The sequence below is a fragment of the Mus caroli genome, unplaced genomic scaffold (assembly GCF_978045245.1).
Source record: "Mus caroli unplaced genomic scaffold, Mus_caroli_1 scaffold_3, whole genome shotgun sequence".
NCBI classification, from domain to species: Eukaryota; Metazoa; Chordata; class Mammalia; order Rodentia; family Muridae; genus Mus; species Mus caroli.
Window position 1 is genome coordinate 107,616,791 of NW_028227258.1, and position 17,166 is coordinate 107,633,956.

Below are 17,166 nucleotides of genomic sequence, written 5' to 3' on the forward strand. Positions count from 1 at the left end.
GGCTGGAGGCACGCCTGGCGACGGGAGGGCGCAGTCGCGGAGGGCCGCGCAGGCGCAGCGCGGGCCGGGAAAATGGCGGCTGGGTTCAAGTGAGTGGCGGCGCGCGCAACGAAGGCCCGGGTGCGGGTGTGGCGCGCGGTAGCGGGTGGGGGACCCCCGAGGACTCGCGGGGCCGCGGGAGGGCTCTGCCCACTCGAGGCGCTGAGGGACACTGCATCCAGGACGGCCGGGACCTCTTAGCCGAGGGGCCACGCCGCTCTCCACGCAGGGCCGCCCTCGGAAGGGACTGGAAAAACGTTGGGCGCGCTCCGGTTAAACCCGGAGCCGCCCACGCGTGCAGCAGCCTGCAAACTCGTGTCTGCGGTGCGTGCACCGTACCTACCTGCAGTCACTTGTGGCCGCGTGTCGGCCAAACGTAGCTCCCGTGACTGTAAAATACGCTCTTCCGTGGTAAAGTTGTGGATGCTGGCGAGTGTGGTTTCTAACGGCGTGAAGGCACGCTAAGTTCCCTGCTTCAGAGCACGAGTGATGTGACCGACACCCAGGTTGACCCTCTTCTGGGTGTGCCCAGGGCCTCTGTTCCTCCCGACTGGTTGCTGCTGTGTGGCTTTTATAAATACGGTCCACACAGTTCCAAACGCCTGAGCCTGTCGAGATTGACGCCCCAGACACCACACTCTCAAGCTCTGGGTTTCTGCCTTAGGACGCACTGACTGAGACACATTTTAAACATTGTTTCAGAACTGTGGAACCGCTGGAGTATTACAGGAGATTTCTGGTGAGTGAAGGTGAATTTTGTACGTTAGAGCTGTGGGTAAAAACACCAAGCTTCCGTTCATTTAAATGAATGAGGCTTAATGTGGTTTCTGCTGCGTACCTGAAATATATATATCATCTGTTTCCTTATAAACATTTAGAAGGAAAACTGCCGTCCTGATGGAAGAGAGCTTGGTGAATTCAGAACCACAACGGTCAACATAGGTGAAGATAAACTTCCTTTTAGTTGGGTGGGACATCCTTGGTGTCGCATAGTTTTTCAGCCAGCTCTACTATGTCTAACGCAATTGGGTGATGTTAAGAGATTTTTATCATCACACCAACCTTGTAGTTGATCGAAACTTTAGTTCAAATTGGGAGACAGAAGAAAAAGATGAAAAACGTTAAGTAGTAATATCATTTTCAAGTCACTGACCTGAACCTTTCAAAAATTTCGGGGGTGGGGGTGGAGTTTCAGAGGCAAATGAAAAGATTTAAACTACTTTGTAGGAAACTTTGTTATTTTTTTTTCTTTTTAAAATTTTTTATGAATACCAAGTTTACCTTTCCAGGTTCAATCAGTACAGCAGATGGCTCTGCTCTCGTGAAGCTGGGGAATACCACAGTCATTTGTGGAGTTAAAGCAGTAGGTTTCCTGTATGTCTGTTACGTCTGAATTCCAAGTTAACTGCATGCTTATGAGGTTGTACTTGATCAGGGCTAGTTTTTGGAATGCTATTCCCCAAGGCTGTTTTTTTTTTTTCCATGTAAGCATCATTAATGCTTTACAAGGTGAGTCCTCAGCACGTCACACGTTAAGATTTCAGCAATATCGGTTTTGAAATGGACTGTTACAGTGATACCTTTAACCATTGATAGCTTTGGTTCGCTGTAGGAATAGTAACTGTCTGCTGAGCTTTTTAGGTGCTCTACAGTTACCAATGTCTGTAAGGAGAAGGCAGGCAGAGTCTACTGACAGAACCTGTGCTTTCTCACGTTTCACTGAGCAGCTTTCCTCGATTAGGTCTGTGGTCAAGCTGAAGTGGTAACTGTCAGAACACATACTGCTTGCCAGGAATATACCTGGGACTTAATGGCACTGTCTCACTTGGGCCCTCAGGAGTAGGCAGTTACTGTTTATCTGTCCCTGTGTCAGCAGAGAAACTTGAAAGATAAGTAACTTTCCCCAGCTCTTGCAGTCTCTTGTGTGGATCTATAGCTGCACTGGGCTCTTATTGCTATATACCCCACTTCTAGCCACTACTGGCTCCCCAGCCTGGTCATGTCAGTGTCACTTGGGGATTAAATTCAGATTTGGCTGCTGAACAAGTCACAGGGTGGGCATAATCCCACTGGTCCTCGTGGATGAGCAGCACAGTTTGATTACACTGCCCTTTAACCTCCCCGGGAGCCACTAGGAAGGCAGTGCCAGCATCCTTAACATAGGTTAATTGGCTGAAATGGTCTCTGGTACGGCCTCTGTGGATGACTAGAATGTCATCGTGTTGGGTGGCTTCTCTCACTAGAATACATTGTTTGCTTTTGTAGGAATTTGCAGCACCACCAGTAGATGCCCCGGATAGAGGATATGTCGGTGAGTTAAATGCTCATAATTTTAACGAATTATAAGTAAGTTGAGAGATACCTCTGGCAGTGAAGTCCTGGTAATTGAGGTGGATAGCAATTCCCAATGTTCAAAAATAGAATAGCGACCCCTCAGCCCCAACCCCACAAAGCTTTCTGCTTATCAGAAGATAACGGAGAGGGGAAATCCCAAGAACTTCAGTTTGCCAACCCTGTATGGACAGGTTTTTATTTACAGATTCAGTTGCCCTTATTCAAAAAGCCAGTATTGCAGATTAAAACCCTGTCTACGTTCTATTTAAAGTACTGGGCAGTATTTTTGGTCTTGGGTTATCTTTTCCATAGGTGGGAAACGGCATTTAAAGCTTTACTGGTTGGATGTGAGCGGAAGAGTCTCCTCATGGCCAGTCACAGTGTCCGTGCTGGGGAGCAGTCCCTCCCTCCCTCCCTTCACTAGTAACCAAGTTGTCAGAGCGAAAATTCAGTTCACAGCTGCAGTGTTTCTTTCAGTCCCTAATGTGGATCTACCACCGCTGTGCTCTTCAAGGTTCCGGACAGGACCTCCTGGGGAAGAGGCTCAAGTAACCAGCCAGTTCATTGCAGATGTCGTTGACAAGTAAGGCTGTTAGGATAGTTTTATCACCATTCATTATCACATGGTTTGCTCTCACATTTACTGTGTTCTTTATCATTAAATCAAGCTCACAGATAATTAAGAAAGAGGACTTATGCATTTCTCCAGGCAAGGTAAGAACAGACTGAGCTTTTATGAACTCTGAAGTGGCTATGTGGCCTAACGGGGTAGTGGAGGACATTTTAGAGTTTAGAAGGAATTCTGCAAGTCATTTGACCCTGTATTTGTCTAAATAAACAATTGCTTCATAAATCCTTTCCAGCTGGGTTTTATTTAGTTTAATGAGTTAGAGTCACACTATGTACCCGGGCCGGACTTTCCCTCCTCCTTCCGTATCTTACCAAATGCTGGGATTACAGACAGGTGTATGCCATCATGTCATGTCAACAAGTAACAAATTACCTGTCTAGGAAGCTAACTTTTAAGCTAAGGTTACACACATACACACCTTCTAATTAAGGGGGAAAAAAGCTTTTATTCCTTATAATAGATCAGGCTTTGCTTAAGCTGGTATTTATGGATACTACGTAGTATGTCCATACATTGGTTTCCCTTGTGAATTTACAGTGCTATTACTAAAGTCTTCATTCCACAGGAGAGCACATTTACAGCAGCCCTCTCATTAGCTAACGTAGCAGCAAGAGTAAAGCTTCCTCTTTGTACCTGGAGCTCTGTTTAGGGGAGTAGGCAGGGTTGTCTCTTGTCGGTTTGCTAGTCAAAGCCCAGCTTTCCTAGCCTACTCTGACTTCTCCTTTATAAAAAGTTTAAGGGAAAAAGGGGGGTCTTAGGCTTTCAAGTGTATCTTGTTTTGTCTAACCAATGGTTCTGTAATTCTTAGGCCTGAGGAAAAAGCACTGTGCTATTACCAGGTCTAATTTCTTCTGTCAATTATTTTAGCTTGCTTGGGTTCTATACTGTGACCTCATTTGTCTAGACTACGATGGGAACATTTTGGATGCCTGCACATTTGCTTTGTTAGCAGCTTTAAAGAATGGTAAGCAACCTTAATAAAGATGATTTTCCTGCTAATACAGTCAAGAGTATAGCTGGTCAAACCTTTTTCTGGAGATTACGTTATCATTCATTCACGTGATTTTTGGTTTATGAGAAAGCGTATACTACAGCCTAGGGTGGCCTTGAACTCTTGTTCTGTCTGCCTCCCAAATGCTGGTCATATTTTAAGTATGAACTACCCTGCCCAGATTATGCTCCTAGGAGTGTCCTTCCGAGTTTCATATTCTTTTAGTTCTGTAGCCTTTTAGAATTGCTGTGATCTCTCCGCCAGTAGTCATTGGGCAGAACCCACTGACTTGGATAGGGGATTCTCACTTGTAATTCAGGTGGCTCATGCAGAATGACCAGAAATACCACTTCTGTTAGTGATGCTTCCTAGTCAGGGCCCAGGTACTTGATAATGTCTTAGAACTGCACTTGTGTATATTCCAGGTCATTCTACATTGCTGAATTGATAACAACACTAAGCCAGGCATGGCTGTGCGTGCTTGTAATCACTACACAGGAGGAGAGGAGGATGGCAGTTTTGAGGCCAGTTAGACTACAAAACAGGGTCCTCTCGATAAAACATCCAGCTAATTCAGAGAGGAAGATGTAGTTAATAGAGAATTCATGTAGTCCTAATTAAAACTCAATCCAGCCTGCTTGCTTCCTCTGTAAACAAAATAGTGCCAAAGAGCAGCACTTTAAAAGTGTGGGTGACCAAAATGAATGTTAGAAAATAAAATAGGGGGTACTTCAAGTCTTCGCACCTTTAATCCCAGCACTCAGGCGGCAGAGGCAGGAGGATTTCTGAGTTTGAGGCAGCCCAGGAGGACACAGAGAAACCCTGTCTCAGGGAAAATAAACAAAACAAAGGAAAAAGTCAGCTTGGCTGGACCATAAGATGTCTGAAAAGCAGTTTTCCGAGTCCATATTTACATCCATTGTTATGACATGCTTACACAACACTCTATCAATAGTAGGTGAGTAGAACACAACTGCTAGCCCAGAGTGAGTTTCTAACCAGATGGACTCCATAGTGAGATCCTGTCAAAGCTATCAGTAACTGTGTTGGATAGGCTAAAGGGCCGGAGGTAAAGTTAGGCAAGCATAGAGAGCAAGCTGCGCACCAGACCCACTTCATGTTTACTTGCCTGTCTCCAGTACAGTTGCCTGAAGTTACTATAAACGAAGAGACTGCTTTAGCAGAAGTCAACTTAAAGAAGAAAAGTTATTTGAATGTTAGAACAAACCCAGTTGCTACTTCCTTTGCTGTGTTTGATGAGTGAGTAAACCAAATGTTAACATTCTAGGTTCCGAGTCAAGGCCTTGTTTGTGTGATGATTTGAGCTGGGGCCTTTGGTCAGACCTTCCACTTGCAGAGGCATTCTGATATACAGGACCAGTTACTTCCCCCACCCCCCCAGGTTTCCTTAGGCCTTTTTCCTGGTGGTAAGGGGGAATTGTGTGGGGCCTGTTCACACTAGGCACGTGCTGCACTGCTGCGCTATGCTCTAAGCCTCACTACTATGTTATCTTCTGAAACTGCCTTCAGTACTTGCTGAGGAACTGAAGATGTTCTGTTCCCAAGCTGAAGAGTGAGGTGTTTACTGGGGCTGGACTGTGGGGCGCTGCTGCCCTGGCTCCCCCAGTCCTGAATTAGCTCTTCCAGACCCAGGCTGAAGCAGGCACGTCTTTTAGAACTGTTTGCAATTAGTCTGTTCCTAGAATTGATGCCCACTCCCCCACCCCACCCTTTTGAATTTAGCACTCTAATGATAGTCGATCCTACCGGCGAGGAGGAGCACCTGTCCACAGGAACCTTAACCGTAGTCACGGACGAGGACGGCAAGCTGTGCTGTCTTCACAAGCCAGGTATGTGCTCCCACTGCAGCTCTTAAGACACTGGTGGGGAGGAGGTGCGGTGTCCAGTGCGGTGAGGGGTGTTTGACTGTTTAGCTAATAAAAGTTTGTCATTTTAAGTGTTGTTCATCATTCTTAAAATAAGGACCTATCTGTCCTCTGTAGGTCTTCCTAATAAAACTAACCTGCACATCTTGAGACCACAACAATTTATATGATCTGTTTGACTTAAAAACAAACAAAAACCATTTGTCATGATTTTCAATTTTCACAAAATGATGAAAACACCACCTGATTTTTCAGGTGGAAGTGGGCTGACTGGAGCTAAACTTCAGGACTGTATGAGTCGAGCAGTAACGAGACACAAAGAAGTGAGCAAGCTACTGGATGAAGTAATTCAGAGCATGAAACACAAATGAACAGACACCACGATTGCAAAACAGCTGTAAAAATTGTATTTGTTACACTGTGCACAGGTTTTTTATACTAAATAAATACCTAATTACATTCTTTGAAAGATATTTTTAGTCCTTACGTTATTTCTGCGATTGGTATGTACAGGAAAACATTTCACCATGTTTCCATGTAAGAATCACAGGGCTGTGCTTCTGTATAAAGTGTGCACACATAACAATGCAAAATACTGACATCTCGGGGAAAATGAAGTAGAAATACAATTCATTCAATGGTCGTGTTTGTAAAAAAGAAAGAAAAAAATTGCTCAGAATTTTGGAGTAGTTGGCATGCCTCTCTTCATTTTACTCTTTGACTGGCTGCCTGTGTGCCGGTGACGATGTAGCTGGGCTGTTTGTGCGGCTGCTGCTGCCATAGCCATTTGGTGCTGCAAGAATCGCAACTGCTGCAAAAGGGAGGGAAAAAAGAGATCATGTTATGCCAAACGCACAGGTGTAGCAAGGTGTTTCCCCAGGAGTGATGAAAACAGCCAGAGAAGGAGAAGGTGGGGTAATCAAGGGGACTGCCTCAAACCAGGACAGTGCAGGAGCCTGCTGAGGGCCTGAAAGCAGTACATTATCTGTTCCTTAGCCCTGGCCGTCCACACTGCAGTAATGCGGCAACTTCAGTTACCATTCTGTTGTACAGTAATTCATAGCAAAATAAAATCAACCAAGTCGACTGATCACAGTATGCTGACACACTTTCCTAAAATTATGGTAGGAACACTGGTCTAAACACATATGACATTTACTAACAGGAATACTTCCGCAGTACAGAGTTATAAAGTTCATAATTGGCACTTAAAACTCTCAAAGTACAGTGCACATTAAAAGAATGTGTGGAATGTGCCACCAAGACCTTAAAAAGGATTTAAAATGTAATTGTTATACACTCAGTGCTCCATGCTGACTGGCTTTTAACATGTCAGACTCTAAATCAAGTTACTGAGCAACTGCTTCAGCCTATCAGACAGGAAGGCAGCCCTACAGACAGGCAGTGTACAGTACTTGTGGAGCGCAGTGTCTTAGGTAACCAGAGTGAGGCTGCTGGATTACTTGTAGCTGCTGCTGTTGCTGTTGCTGCTGCTGCTGCTGCTGAAAGGCAGAGGAGAGCTGGAGTCTCTGCTGAGGAAGGCTTTGCTCAGGTCTGTTCTCGGCAGAGCCAAGCTGAGACAACACTACAGAGGGAGAAGGGGAAAGCAGGCCAGGCAAAACAGTTAACCAAAGCTAGAAAAGGACAACACAGAAAAACTAGAAGCAGTACAATTCAAGTATCAAATCTCAAAGCTTGCAGAATAAATCTAATCTCCTACTAATTAAGGGGATCACTGATTCCTGGACATTCTAGCCATACAGACAGAGGGAAGAGTGTTCACAAGCTAAGGTACTCTAGTCTCATCCCAGGCTGGCCTCAAGCTCACTATGTACAAGAGCTTGACCATGAAGTCCTGATTGTCTTTCCTCAGCTGTATCCAGCACTCTGCAGTGCTGAAGCACCCCAGCACCTTAGCTACACCCTGCCTCCCTCCACAGCATCCTTTGATCGCCATGGAACTTGACACTGGACTTGGTCAAGAAGCCACCCTTAAATGGCATAAAGTGGTAAGTTTTTTAAAATACAACTTCCAGTGAGCCAGCAGAGGTGAACTGGAATGCACAGCTGACAGGGCCACCCAATCAGTCCACATCCTCAGTGCAGGCAAAAGGCTGAAGACCTGGCCTATGTGACTCAGTTTTTCTGAAACCGTACACACTGTCAACATCTGTCCACAATTCTCTTCACAAATCACACACGGCTGGTGTAACTCTGCCCTGGGTGACACAGGGATATTACTTACAAATCTGCATTTGGAAGTTCACTACTTCTAAACTATACAATTCTAGTAAAAATTATTTTCAAAACAAAGATATTGATAACTCCTACTAAGGGACATGTAAATTTGGAAGCCAAGTTATAGAAATCTAAAGGCACAGTCAGCACACAAACAATCACTGACTGATTCTCAAATCCCATTATAGCTTTATTAATTTTTTTATAAGATTCTATCACATGGCTTATTCAAATATGAATTCAATTGCTTTTGCTTTATTATTTCCTACTGAAAGTGGGAGCAGTCAAGTTAGTTTCATTTTTATAACAAGTAGCTCAGAAGTTTTGCTAATTATGAAGATTTAAGTCTTGTAACTACAAACAGAAAAAAAAAAAAAATGCAATCTAGGCCAGGCGGTGGTGGCCCATGCCTTTAATCCCAGCACTTGGGAAGCAGAGGCAGGCGGATTTCTGAGTTCGAGGCCAGCCTGGTCTACAGAGTGAGTTCCAGGACGGCCAGGGCTATACAGAGAAACTGTCTTTTAAAAAAAAAAAAAAAAAAAAAAGCGATCTAGGAAAATGTGGTCTTAGGTAATCAAGAAAACAGAATTAACCATTTACAGTACAAGCAATGAAAACTGCTTTGACAGCTTTCTAGAAACTCAGAAAAATATGTAAAAGTTTGCCAGCTAATCATTGTAAAAAAAAAAATGATTGTTAAGACCAATCTTTTTAATCAACTGCCAAATTTTTAAAGGAAAAAAACTCTTGGCTAACTATTACTTCAGGTTCTTCTGATTACTGCTCACAAGGAGGAAAGGTAAGTAATGCACACAATGAGATCTCAATAGGAAGTCAGGGGGACCTACCGGCTGCCTGTGGCTGCGGAAAGCCTCCTACTCCAGTAAGGTTGATAACCGCGGCTTGCTGAGCAGCTAAGGCCTGTTCCTGCGCAGTTAACCCTTGTTCAGAACCCTGAGAAGGGGGAAAAAAAGCAAATAGCTTGTACAAAAAGGGCAAAACTTTTTCTGAGCCAGTGAAATGACAGCTTTTCTTTCATGTATGAGGAAGAATTAACAGTAGTGTAGAAGTAGCAAGAACTAAGAAAGTACTAAATAGGAAACCCAGCCTTCAGAATGAACAATAAGCAAAAAACAAACCCTAAAATCAAAAACCCTGTATCACATCCAGAACAGTGCTATTGTAAAATAAACTCAAAATGCAAAAAGAATAAATAAAATAAAATAAATAAAATACTGAATTAAAATTACTCAACTCAATAATCTAGAAAATTATTGGGCCTGTGCCTCATGTGGCAATCCCAGTGCTTGGATCTAATGCAGAACTACGAAGCTACCCTGGGCTTCGTAGCTACATAGTAAGGCTCTGTTGCAAAACAAACACACACACACGGTTTATAAGACAACTTAAAGGTAAACTTAACTTCAGGGCCTTTGGCAAAACAACTAAATAAATAGGATTATAAGAGTTAAAATAATCCAGGCTAGAGAGACGGTTCAGCAGTTAAGAGCACTGGCTGTTCTTCTAGTACCCACATGGAAACTCAGCCCTTTATTTTTTTTTTTTTTGGTTTTCTGAGACAGGGTTTCTCTGTGTAGCCCTGGCTGTCCTGGCACTCACTTTGTAGACCAGGCTGGTCTCGAACTCAGAAATCCGCCTGCCTCTGCCTCCCGAGTGCTGGGATTAAAGGCGTGCATCACCACGACCGGCTTAACTCAGCCATTTCTAACTCCAGTTCCAGGGGACCCAACATCCTCTTTGGCCTCCACTTGTACCATGCAAGTACATGGTGCACAAATATACATGCAAGCAAAACACCCAAATACATAAAAATATTTTAACAAGATAGACTCTTGTCAGCCCTCTCAAGATCATATAAAGTCAAAAAAAGAAGGCATCTTAATAAATTAAAAGAAAGATAAAACTGCAGAACTCTTAAGAGGAAATTAAAGGAGAAAGGGCCGGGCAGTGGTAGCACACGCCTTTAATTCCAGCACTTGGGAGGCAGAGGCAGGTGGATTTCTGAGTTCGAGGCCAGCCTGGTCTACAAAGTGAGTTCCAGGACAGCCAGGGCTACACAAAGAAACCCAGTCTTGAAAACAAAACAAAAAATAAAAACAAAACAAAAAAAAACCAAAAGGAGAAAAGGGTTTGTTAGTTGACCTGGCAATCCTTTCTCCAATCTGAAGCCAAAGGTAGAGTAAGAGAGAGAGAGAGCAAAGAGGTAAGAGCAGAATGTACAAACTGCACAGGACAGACCCGAGCCAGAGAGACCCAAAACAGGAGGGTTTACTAGGAATCTCTCATACCGAGTATGTATATATGTCTTCAACTGAACAACACAAAAATAAACAACCCGAGTAAAAAAAAATAGGCCAAGGACTTGGATATACTGATTTTTCAAAGAAATGCAGAAAAGCTGTCCTACTCCATCAGTCAGGGAGACTCTCACCTTATACTCACTCGGACAGCAGCTACTCAAAACAAAACTGGCTGAAACAGAAAGTGTAGTGGTAGAGCCACATGCCAACCTGCAGGAGGCCCTGAGTCTGGTCCCTACCACAAGAAACTGAGCAAAACAAGTAACAAAAGCCCAACAGCAGAAGTCAGCAAGTCAGTTAGCAGTCAGTGATGGTCTGGACAGTCTGTGCCCTGGGCCACATTGCCTGATAGCGAGGATGCAACACAATGCAGCAGGACGGTGAAGAACAAACAGTGCGGGGTCTCCAGAAAGGAAGACAATCTCTGAGTCCCAACAAGTTCTGTTCACGTATCCAAATGAATGATCTGTCTGCTGTCACAGTAAGAGAGACAAAAGGACATGCGGACTAAGAAGCGGCCTCCTTGCACTGTGCACTCAGGATGACTAAGATCAGAAGCACAGCACACACTACGGTGGCTGCCAGTGTTTGGGCTGAGGAAGTTATCAGCTCTGTATAAAGTTTCAATTTAGCTGGGTGGTGGCGCATGCCTTACCAGAACTGGGGGAGTAGGGGTGGGGTGGGGTGTAGAGACAGGTTGATCTCTGTGAGTTTGAAGCCAGCCTAGTCTACAGAGCGAGTTCTAGCACAGTCAGGGCTATTATACAGAGGAAACCCTGTCTCAAACAAAACAAAACAAATGAAAAGTTTCAACTTTGCACAATAAAATATTCTTTGTGCAATGATGTGAATGTACTCAATACTACTAAAATGCAAACTTAAATAGGCAAACAGCTGGCAGGGTCACACCTAGGTGCTGGGGCAGAATGACTGCTGAGTTCCAAGTTATGTTGCAATACAGAGTAAGAGCTTGCCTCAAAACCAACAGTAACAACAAAAACCTCTAACAGTAAACTTCCATCCAGTGAAGGCACTTGTCCCCAAGACTGACCCCAGAACCCAAGAGTGGAAGAAGGTCATTTAACTTCTTCCCACCAGTCCTCTGACCATCACCATCCCCTACACACGGACAGAAAGGAAACAAGCAACATTTGTTTTTAAAAAGTGTAAGAAAGACAACTAGACCTCTTATCGGCAAAGCAAACCCCATAGTGTGCTAAGTATACAGGAAAAGTTTTCAACATGTCTTCTCTGAGAAACCTACTAGAGGGTGAGTTTCATCCACTGCAGACTTGAAGGAGTGCTAGGCAAGAGGGTGGCTGGGTAGTTTTCAGCATCAGCTGAGACACTCAAGGTGGGACCCAAGAATAAGGATGCTTAGTTTCCTAAATGATTCTACAGCGTAATCCAAGTCAGGCACACTTCTCCCTTTCTCTCCAGACTTCAATTTACTGCTGTTCCTATTTAATTACATCCTGACTGGCAGTGTGCAGTATCTGCTGCTGTCTGTTCCCACTGCCTAATACTTCCCAACAACGCAGACAGATCTATTACAACAGCAATCCATTTCTACGAGCAGAAGATTAATAGGCAGGTCAGAAAAGACACTGTGAGGTGGAGTCATGCGACCGACTGCCATTCACCGTCTGGCTGTGTGACAGTCTGTAAGATGGACATTCAAAACAGCTATAATTAGAATAACTGGCAGCTACTGATGTTAATAAAAGAGAAACAACCCTGAAACTATTTCTTCCAACAAATTAAAACAGCAGAAATATGAAAAGTTCTAAGTTCTATAGTGAACACGCACGCACACACGCACGTACACTAAAAGAATCCCATACCTGCTCCTCTGGCAGTTGGGACCCGGAAGCTGCAGGTTGCTGAGGTTGTTGTATAAAGTGAGGGAGCTGCGTCTGCTGCTGTTGCTGCTGGGTGTTAAAAATGAGTGAACCACCAGGAAGCTATTCAGAATTTAAACAAGAATTAGCTGCCTTTCCATTGTTTTCATATTTACATTTCCTTAAAAACATTCATGGATAATTTACTAGGAGTCAGGCAATCTTAGGTTCTGAAGAAAGAGATGAAGACAGCAAGAGAAGGCAGGCGTGATGATGGATCAGCATCAGCCTCTGTCTGGCTTCCACACAGAAGCAAAACAAAGCAGGCTGCCTGCCCTGCAGCAGGCAACACCCAGAAATTATTTTTAAGTCCTACTGCTTTTTGGTGTATATTTTCAAATACAAATCTTCCTGATTCAAGTTAATAGTATCTAAATTTACACCTTATTATTAAACATTTATCACTTCTCGTGGATCAGCACAAATGATCATTGCATGTGCTATGAACTGAACAAACTAACAGGGCCTAAGGACACACTGTAGTGCTAGTATTCTTAGCACTTGGTAGGCTGAGGCAAGAGAAGGCAGAGTTCAAAGGTAACCTGAACTTCACAAGCTGTCCCTGTCTCAAAAGTTAAAAGTGTACAATTCAGAAATAGATGTAAGACAACCCAGCCCTTAAATTTGTTCGAGTCTTGCCAAAAGCCCTACAATTACCATTTAATATAACAGGGCAAGAAATTCTAGGGATGGTAACAAAGAGCCTTTACATGGAGACTAAGTTACTCTTATTTTGAATTCAAGTTAAATTTAAAAACAGCAATCCTTTGGTTAAGAAAACAAAACCCACTAAATCTGCCATTTGTCCATGCTCAGGACTTCTTTCCTAGCAGACAAGATGGCTTTGTCCACATTTCTTGTTATCTCTGTCACAGAAGACTTAAGGTGCAGGTTAACACAACATGAAGGAAATTGATTCTAATTAGAGCAGAGCCATCTCTAGCTGTGTGCACATTAGCAGTGATGGCTATGCAATTGGTCTGCAGGTACTCACAGGGTATTTATACCAGGTACAGAAATAGTTTTAGTTCATAGCAGACTTCCCACTCAGTTACGACTGGATATGAAATTAGCTCATCTGCCAGGTATTGCTATTTCCTAATAACCCACAGCTCGGCATTATCATTAGATCTTTAGCTTTGGGTCTACCTTTTAAGTTCTCTGTAAACAACTATCCATTTTCCAAGTTACTAGCTTAAAGGACCTTGAAGAAGAGGGTAAAACAAGTTGAGAGTAACAGCAGAAAAGTGCAGAAGAACCAGCAAGCATCTAATAGTATATAGAGTTCACATTTTAGAGAGCTGAGCACACGCTCAAAGCAGAAGGGGCACTATGTGGAGGGAGCAAGAGGACCAGCATGGAAGCAGCAGGTTAGGAAGAGGGGTGAGTGTAAGTATGGAAAATGTCATAGTGAAACTCATTATTTTATATGCTAACTAAAAAGGATGACATATAAAGAAGGGGATGTGGAACAAGCCAGGGTAACTGGATAAGTAACAAGGAGAAGGTGGAGGGCCCAGCAAGTAAAGAGCTAGCATAGGACCCAGCCCGTTCTATTTAGTTCTCTCCTCTCTCTGCTGGGCCTTCAGGCCTTACCCATGGGAAGCAGGCTCATTTTCTGTTGCTCTATGGGTAGGGTGACAGAGTAATGTAAAAAAGGCAAGGCCTCATCATCAGATATATATTAGACCCAACAAACATTTTCAGAATGAGAAGCAGTTATCTGTCACTGTATTAAGAGAGCATAATCATTGATGGAGAAAATAATGCATTCACACATTTTGAAGCCCTCAAGCACAAAAACTAGGACAAATGTCTGCAAGTGTTCCTGCTGCTACTTTTGTAGGCAGGTGCCTTTTCAGGAATTCCCTTTGAGGTAGGGAATAAAGACCAGGCAGGGAGTAAAGACAATGAAAGCTTCATCAACAGAACACCCTTTATTATTATTATTATTATTATTATTATTATTATTATTTTGCACATAACTACATAAAGGTAGCACTACTTAGAAGATTCCAGATAAACTTCAAAAGCTGACATGTATAAATATACATTGTTTTTTAAAAATCAAAATATAAAAATTTCAATCAAAAGTATTGTTTCATGTTTACCTGGAGTAGATTTAAAGGCCTGAGACTTGAAGTATTTTGTAAACCAAATGGGATACCTGTTAAATAAAACTAATGGTTATAATGGAACTGAAAATATTACAGATGAAAATTTATACTTCAACATGTGAAAATACATTACTGTCCTTTCTCCAAATGACTAATTTACACATAATTTTAAAACACTTGCACAAAAGAGCCATTTTATTGTCAATATTGACATTGTATTCTAAGATGTGAGGCACTAAAGACTTTTTCACTTCTCTTACTATTGAAAGAAGTCCCCTAGGGTTATGTATACACCATGATGGTAACAAAACTATCAGCACTGCGCAAGCACATTAACTGTCAGTGGCTTACCTTCCTCACCTACACACACAAATGCTAAACTTCGCATACAAAATACCAATCACCTGTTCCCATCTGACTTTAGCCACATGGTAATAGCTACCCAAGACCTGCTACTACTACAAAGAATAGCAACACACAATGTTCCTCTTGGCCTAGCGACAGTGTGACTACTTCACTAACCTATAATTCATTTTCCAATTAGACACATTATTATTACTATCACTACTTTATTTCTGGGGGAAATGATGGAAAAAAGCAACTTCCAAAGATTACAAAACTAAGAATCTAGGCTTTTTTGGCTGCCATGCTATATTGTTTCCAGTAGAATATATATTTGTCTTGTTTTCTCTGGAGTATTACTACATAGACAAGAATAAGGTAACTAAAAATAATTTCAATATTTATTTCATATCAGAAGACATAATGTGCATAGACTTATAGATTTAACAGGTTTCTTCCTAGAAGCTGTTTGCTACGTGGTTATCTGATACCAGAACTACAAAAGGCTTTTCAAGTATCTAAGAAATAAAACTTTATGAAGCAACACTTAATGCTTTTAGCAAAGCCTTTCCCATGGACTTTATTCTAACCTGCTTGAGGAGCTGCCTGCACGGCACTGGGCAGTGTGTTTGCTACAAGACCTCCTGATGGCAGAAGGCCGCTGCACAGGCTTTTTCCTGCAGGAGGTATGGCCCCAGTGTCACAGCCCAGCATGGAGTTTGAGCCACTCTTCAGAGCCTGGGCTCCACTGCAGGGGAAGGGACAGACGGTTACACACAGTGAAAACAAATACCAGCCTCACAATCCTTCAGTAAAAACAACAACAAAAGGCTATAAAGCAACTACCATCACTTCCAAATTAAAAATGAACTCCTAGGGCAGGTGAGATGGCTCAGCAAGCACTTGCACTAAGCCCGAACATGCAAATGGTAGAAGGAAAAAAACCCAAAATATGCAAGTCACCCAATGACCTCTACATACACTGTGGCACACACCCCAAAATAAATACAATCATTTTTTTAACTTTTCATTTTCTAGGCCAAGTTTTCTCTTACTACTGAAGTGTGAAAAGCTGCCTTAAGTATTGAGCATATCCTTAGACACTTCGGAATACAGAGAAGCAAAGTCCTGCTCAAGTGATTAAAGACATTAACAGGCAAATGACAAAATCTGGCCAACTGGGAAGTACATCTTTGTACAGGTAATAAATTTGTTATTAAAACTATCATTCATATGAAACAGCTCCTGACCATATAAAAAACTACCTTTCAGTATAATAAGCAATTTATCTTCATCTCCCAAATAAAACTGTCTTTAACATTGTCAACTTACCCAGCAGAGCTCACTACACTGACGGAGTTTAGCCCAGCAGAGTCTGCCATGACCGGGGAGAGCGAGCTTCCTGTTGTTATGGACGTTACCATGGTAGAAAGAGGAATGGTTGTCACAGGCATTGCCTGGCTCAGAGCCCTTTGCTGCTGAGCAAACTGAGTTAACAAAGTGGGCTGAGGGGTGAAGCCTGAATCTTGGGGAGATGGGGTGGCTGAAGGGGTACTAGGAGCTGAGTTCTGAGCGTCAGGAGGGTGTGGGACCGATGAAGGGGTTGGTGTAGGAGGAGATGGCTTAGGAGTTCCAGATCCTGCTCATTGAGAAAAATAAACATTGCTAGTTTGTTATAGATGGCTGGTCCTTTAAAAGACGGTTAATGGAATCTTACTTAGCACTGACAAATTTGTTCCAATTTGTTTAAAAGCAGTTAACTGTGAGTGTTAACTCTCTACACGATCCACGAGTGTTGCTACACTCAATTACAATTAAGGATGCAGTATATCACCTAGAAACCCCACTCGGATCACAGTTAACAGTGGAAATACACTTACACTCTACCACAACACCCAATAAAAAGTTAGTCTCCTACATGCTGTCTTTTGCCTACAAAGCTGAGAATGAATTTAAGTTAATTTTTTGTTACTCGTGATTTCACTAATTTAAGACTTCTTTAAAAAAATACTGCTTATTTTAGTTTAACTGTCGGAGATAAACTGTTAACATATTTAGTAAGTACACAAGCTATCAGTTATGGCACTCAGATATACATGTTTAATTCCCAAAATATCACGTTTACCCTGATAAAGAAATTTACAGAGAATAAAGCAGGTACTTTATAGATAATACTGCATCTTTAACAGTAACTGTGTACTTCTGTTAAATGGTGAATGTATAGAAAATCTGTTGTGAATGAAGTATGCACAGTTTTATCAACTTAAAAAAAAATTTTAAAATGAAACCAAAAAAGTAAAGCAAAGCTCTTGAGGTGTTTCCTTTTTAGCTTTCATGTCCTGCAGAAAGAAAGGAGAGAGATGTGA

At 42.5% G+C, this 17,166-nt stretch overlaps 2 protein-coding genes across 20 annotated transcripts in view; one reads left to right on the forward strand and one right to left on the reverse strand.

The window, feature by feature from the left end:
* Positions 1–9: 9 nt before the first annotated feature.
* Exosc8 (exosome component 8) lies at positions 10–6,352 on the forward strand. The gene is made up of 11 exons (XM_021158945.3): positions 10–89; positions 742–778; positions 918–981; positions 1,329–1,402; positions 2,305–2,350; positions 2,851–2,956; positions 3,042–3,087; positions 3,872–3,968; positions 5,135–5,255; positions 5,739–5,845; positions 6,137–6,352. The coding sequence occupies exons 1-11, from the start codon at positions 73–75 to the stop codon at positions 6,250–6,252; spliced, it is 831 nt and encodes a 276-aa protein (XP_021014604.2). The 5' UTR covers positions 10–72; the 3' UTR covers positions 6,253–6,352.
* Positions 6,266–17,166, reverse strand: part of Supt20h (SPT20 homolog, SAGA complex component) — a 34,599-nt gene continuing 23,698 nt past the window's right edge. For 11 of the 19 annotated variants that reach the window (XM_021158930.3, XM_085835894.1, XM_085835893.1 and 8 more), the window contains 7 exons: positions 16,133–16,439; positions 15,391–15,548; positions 14,453–14,508; positions 12,285–12,404; positions 8,968–9,073; positions 7,345–7,466; positions 6,266–6,692 (listed from right to left, as the gene is read on the reverse strand). In XM_021158930.3, the coding sequence (XP_021014589.1) occupies positions 6,555–6,692; positions 7,345–7,466; positions 8,968–9,073; positions 12,285–12,404; positions 14,453–14,508; positions 15,391–15,548; positions 16,133–16,439 (1,007 nt within the window). In that variant the 3' untranslated portion in view covers positions 6,266–6,554. The remainder of the gene's footprint in view (positions 6,693–7,344; positions 7,467–8,967; positions 9,074–12,284; positions 12,405–14,452; positions 14,509–15,390; positions 15,549–16,132; positions 16,440–17,166) is intronic. The other 8 variants (XM_085835899.1, XM_085835898.1, XM_029474988.2 and 5 more) reach the window with 5 other exon arrangements.

Bases quoted from the DNA above. Each gene is read 5' to 3' on its own strand.
- Exosc8 (XM_021158945.3), top strand. The intron at 779-917 runs GTGAGTGAAGGT...ATAAACATTTAG, and splicing joins AGTATTACAGGAGATTTCTG to AAGGAAAACTGCCGTCCTGA. The intron at 1,403-2,304 runs GTAGGTTTCCTG...TTGCTTTTGTAG, and splicing joins TCATTTGTGGAGTTAAAGCA to GAATTTGCAGCACCACCAGT.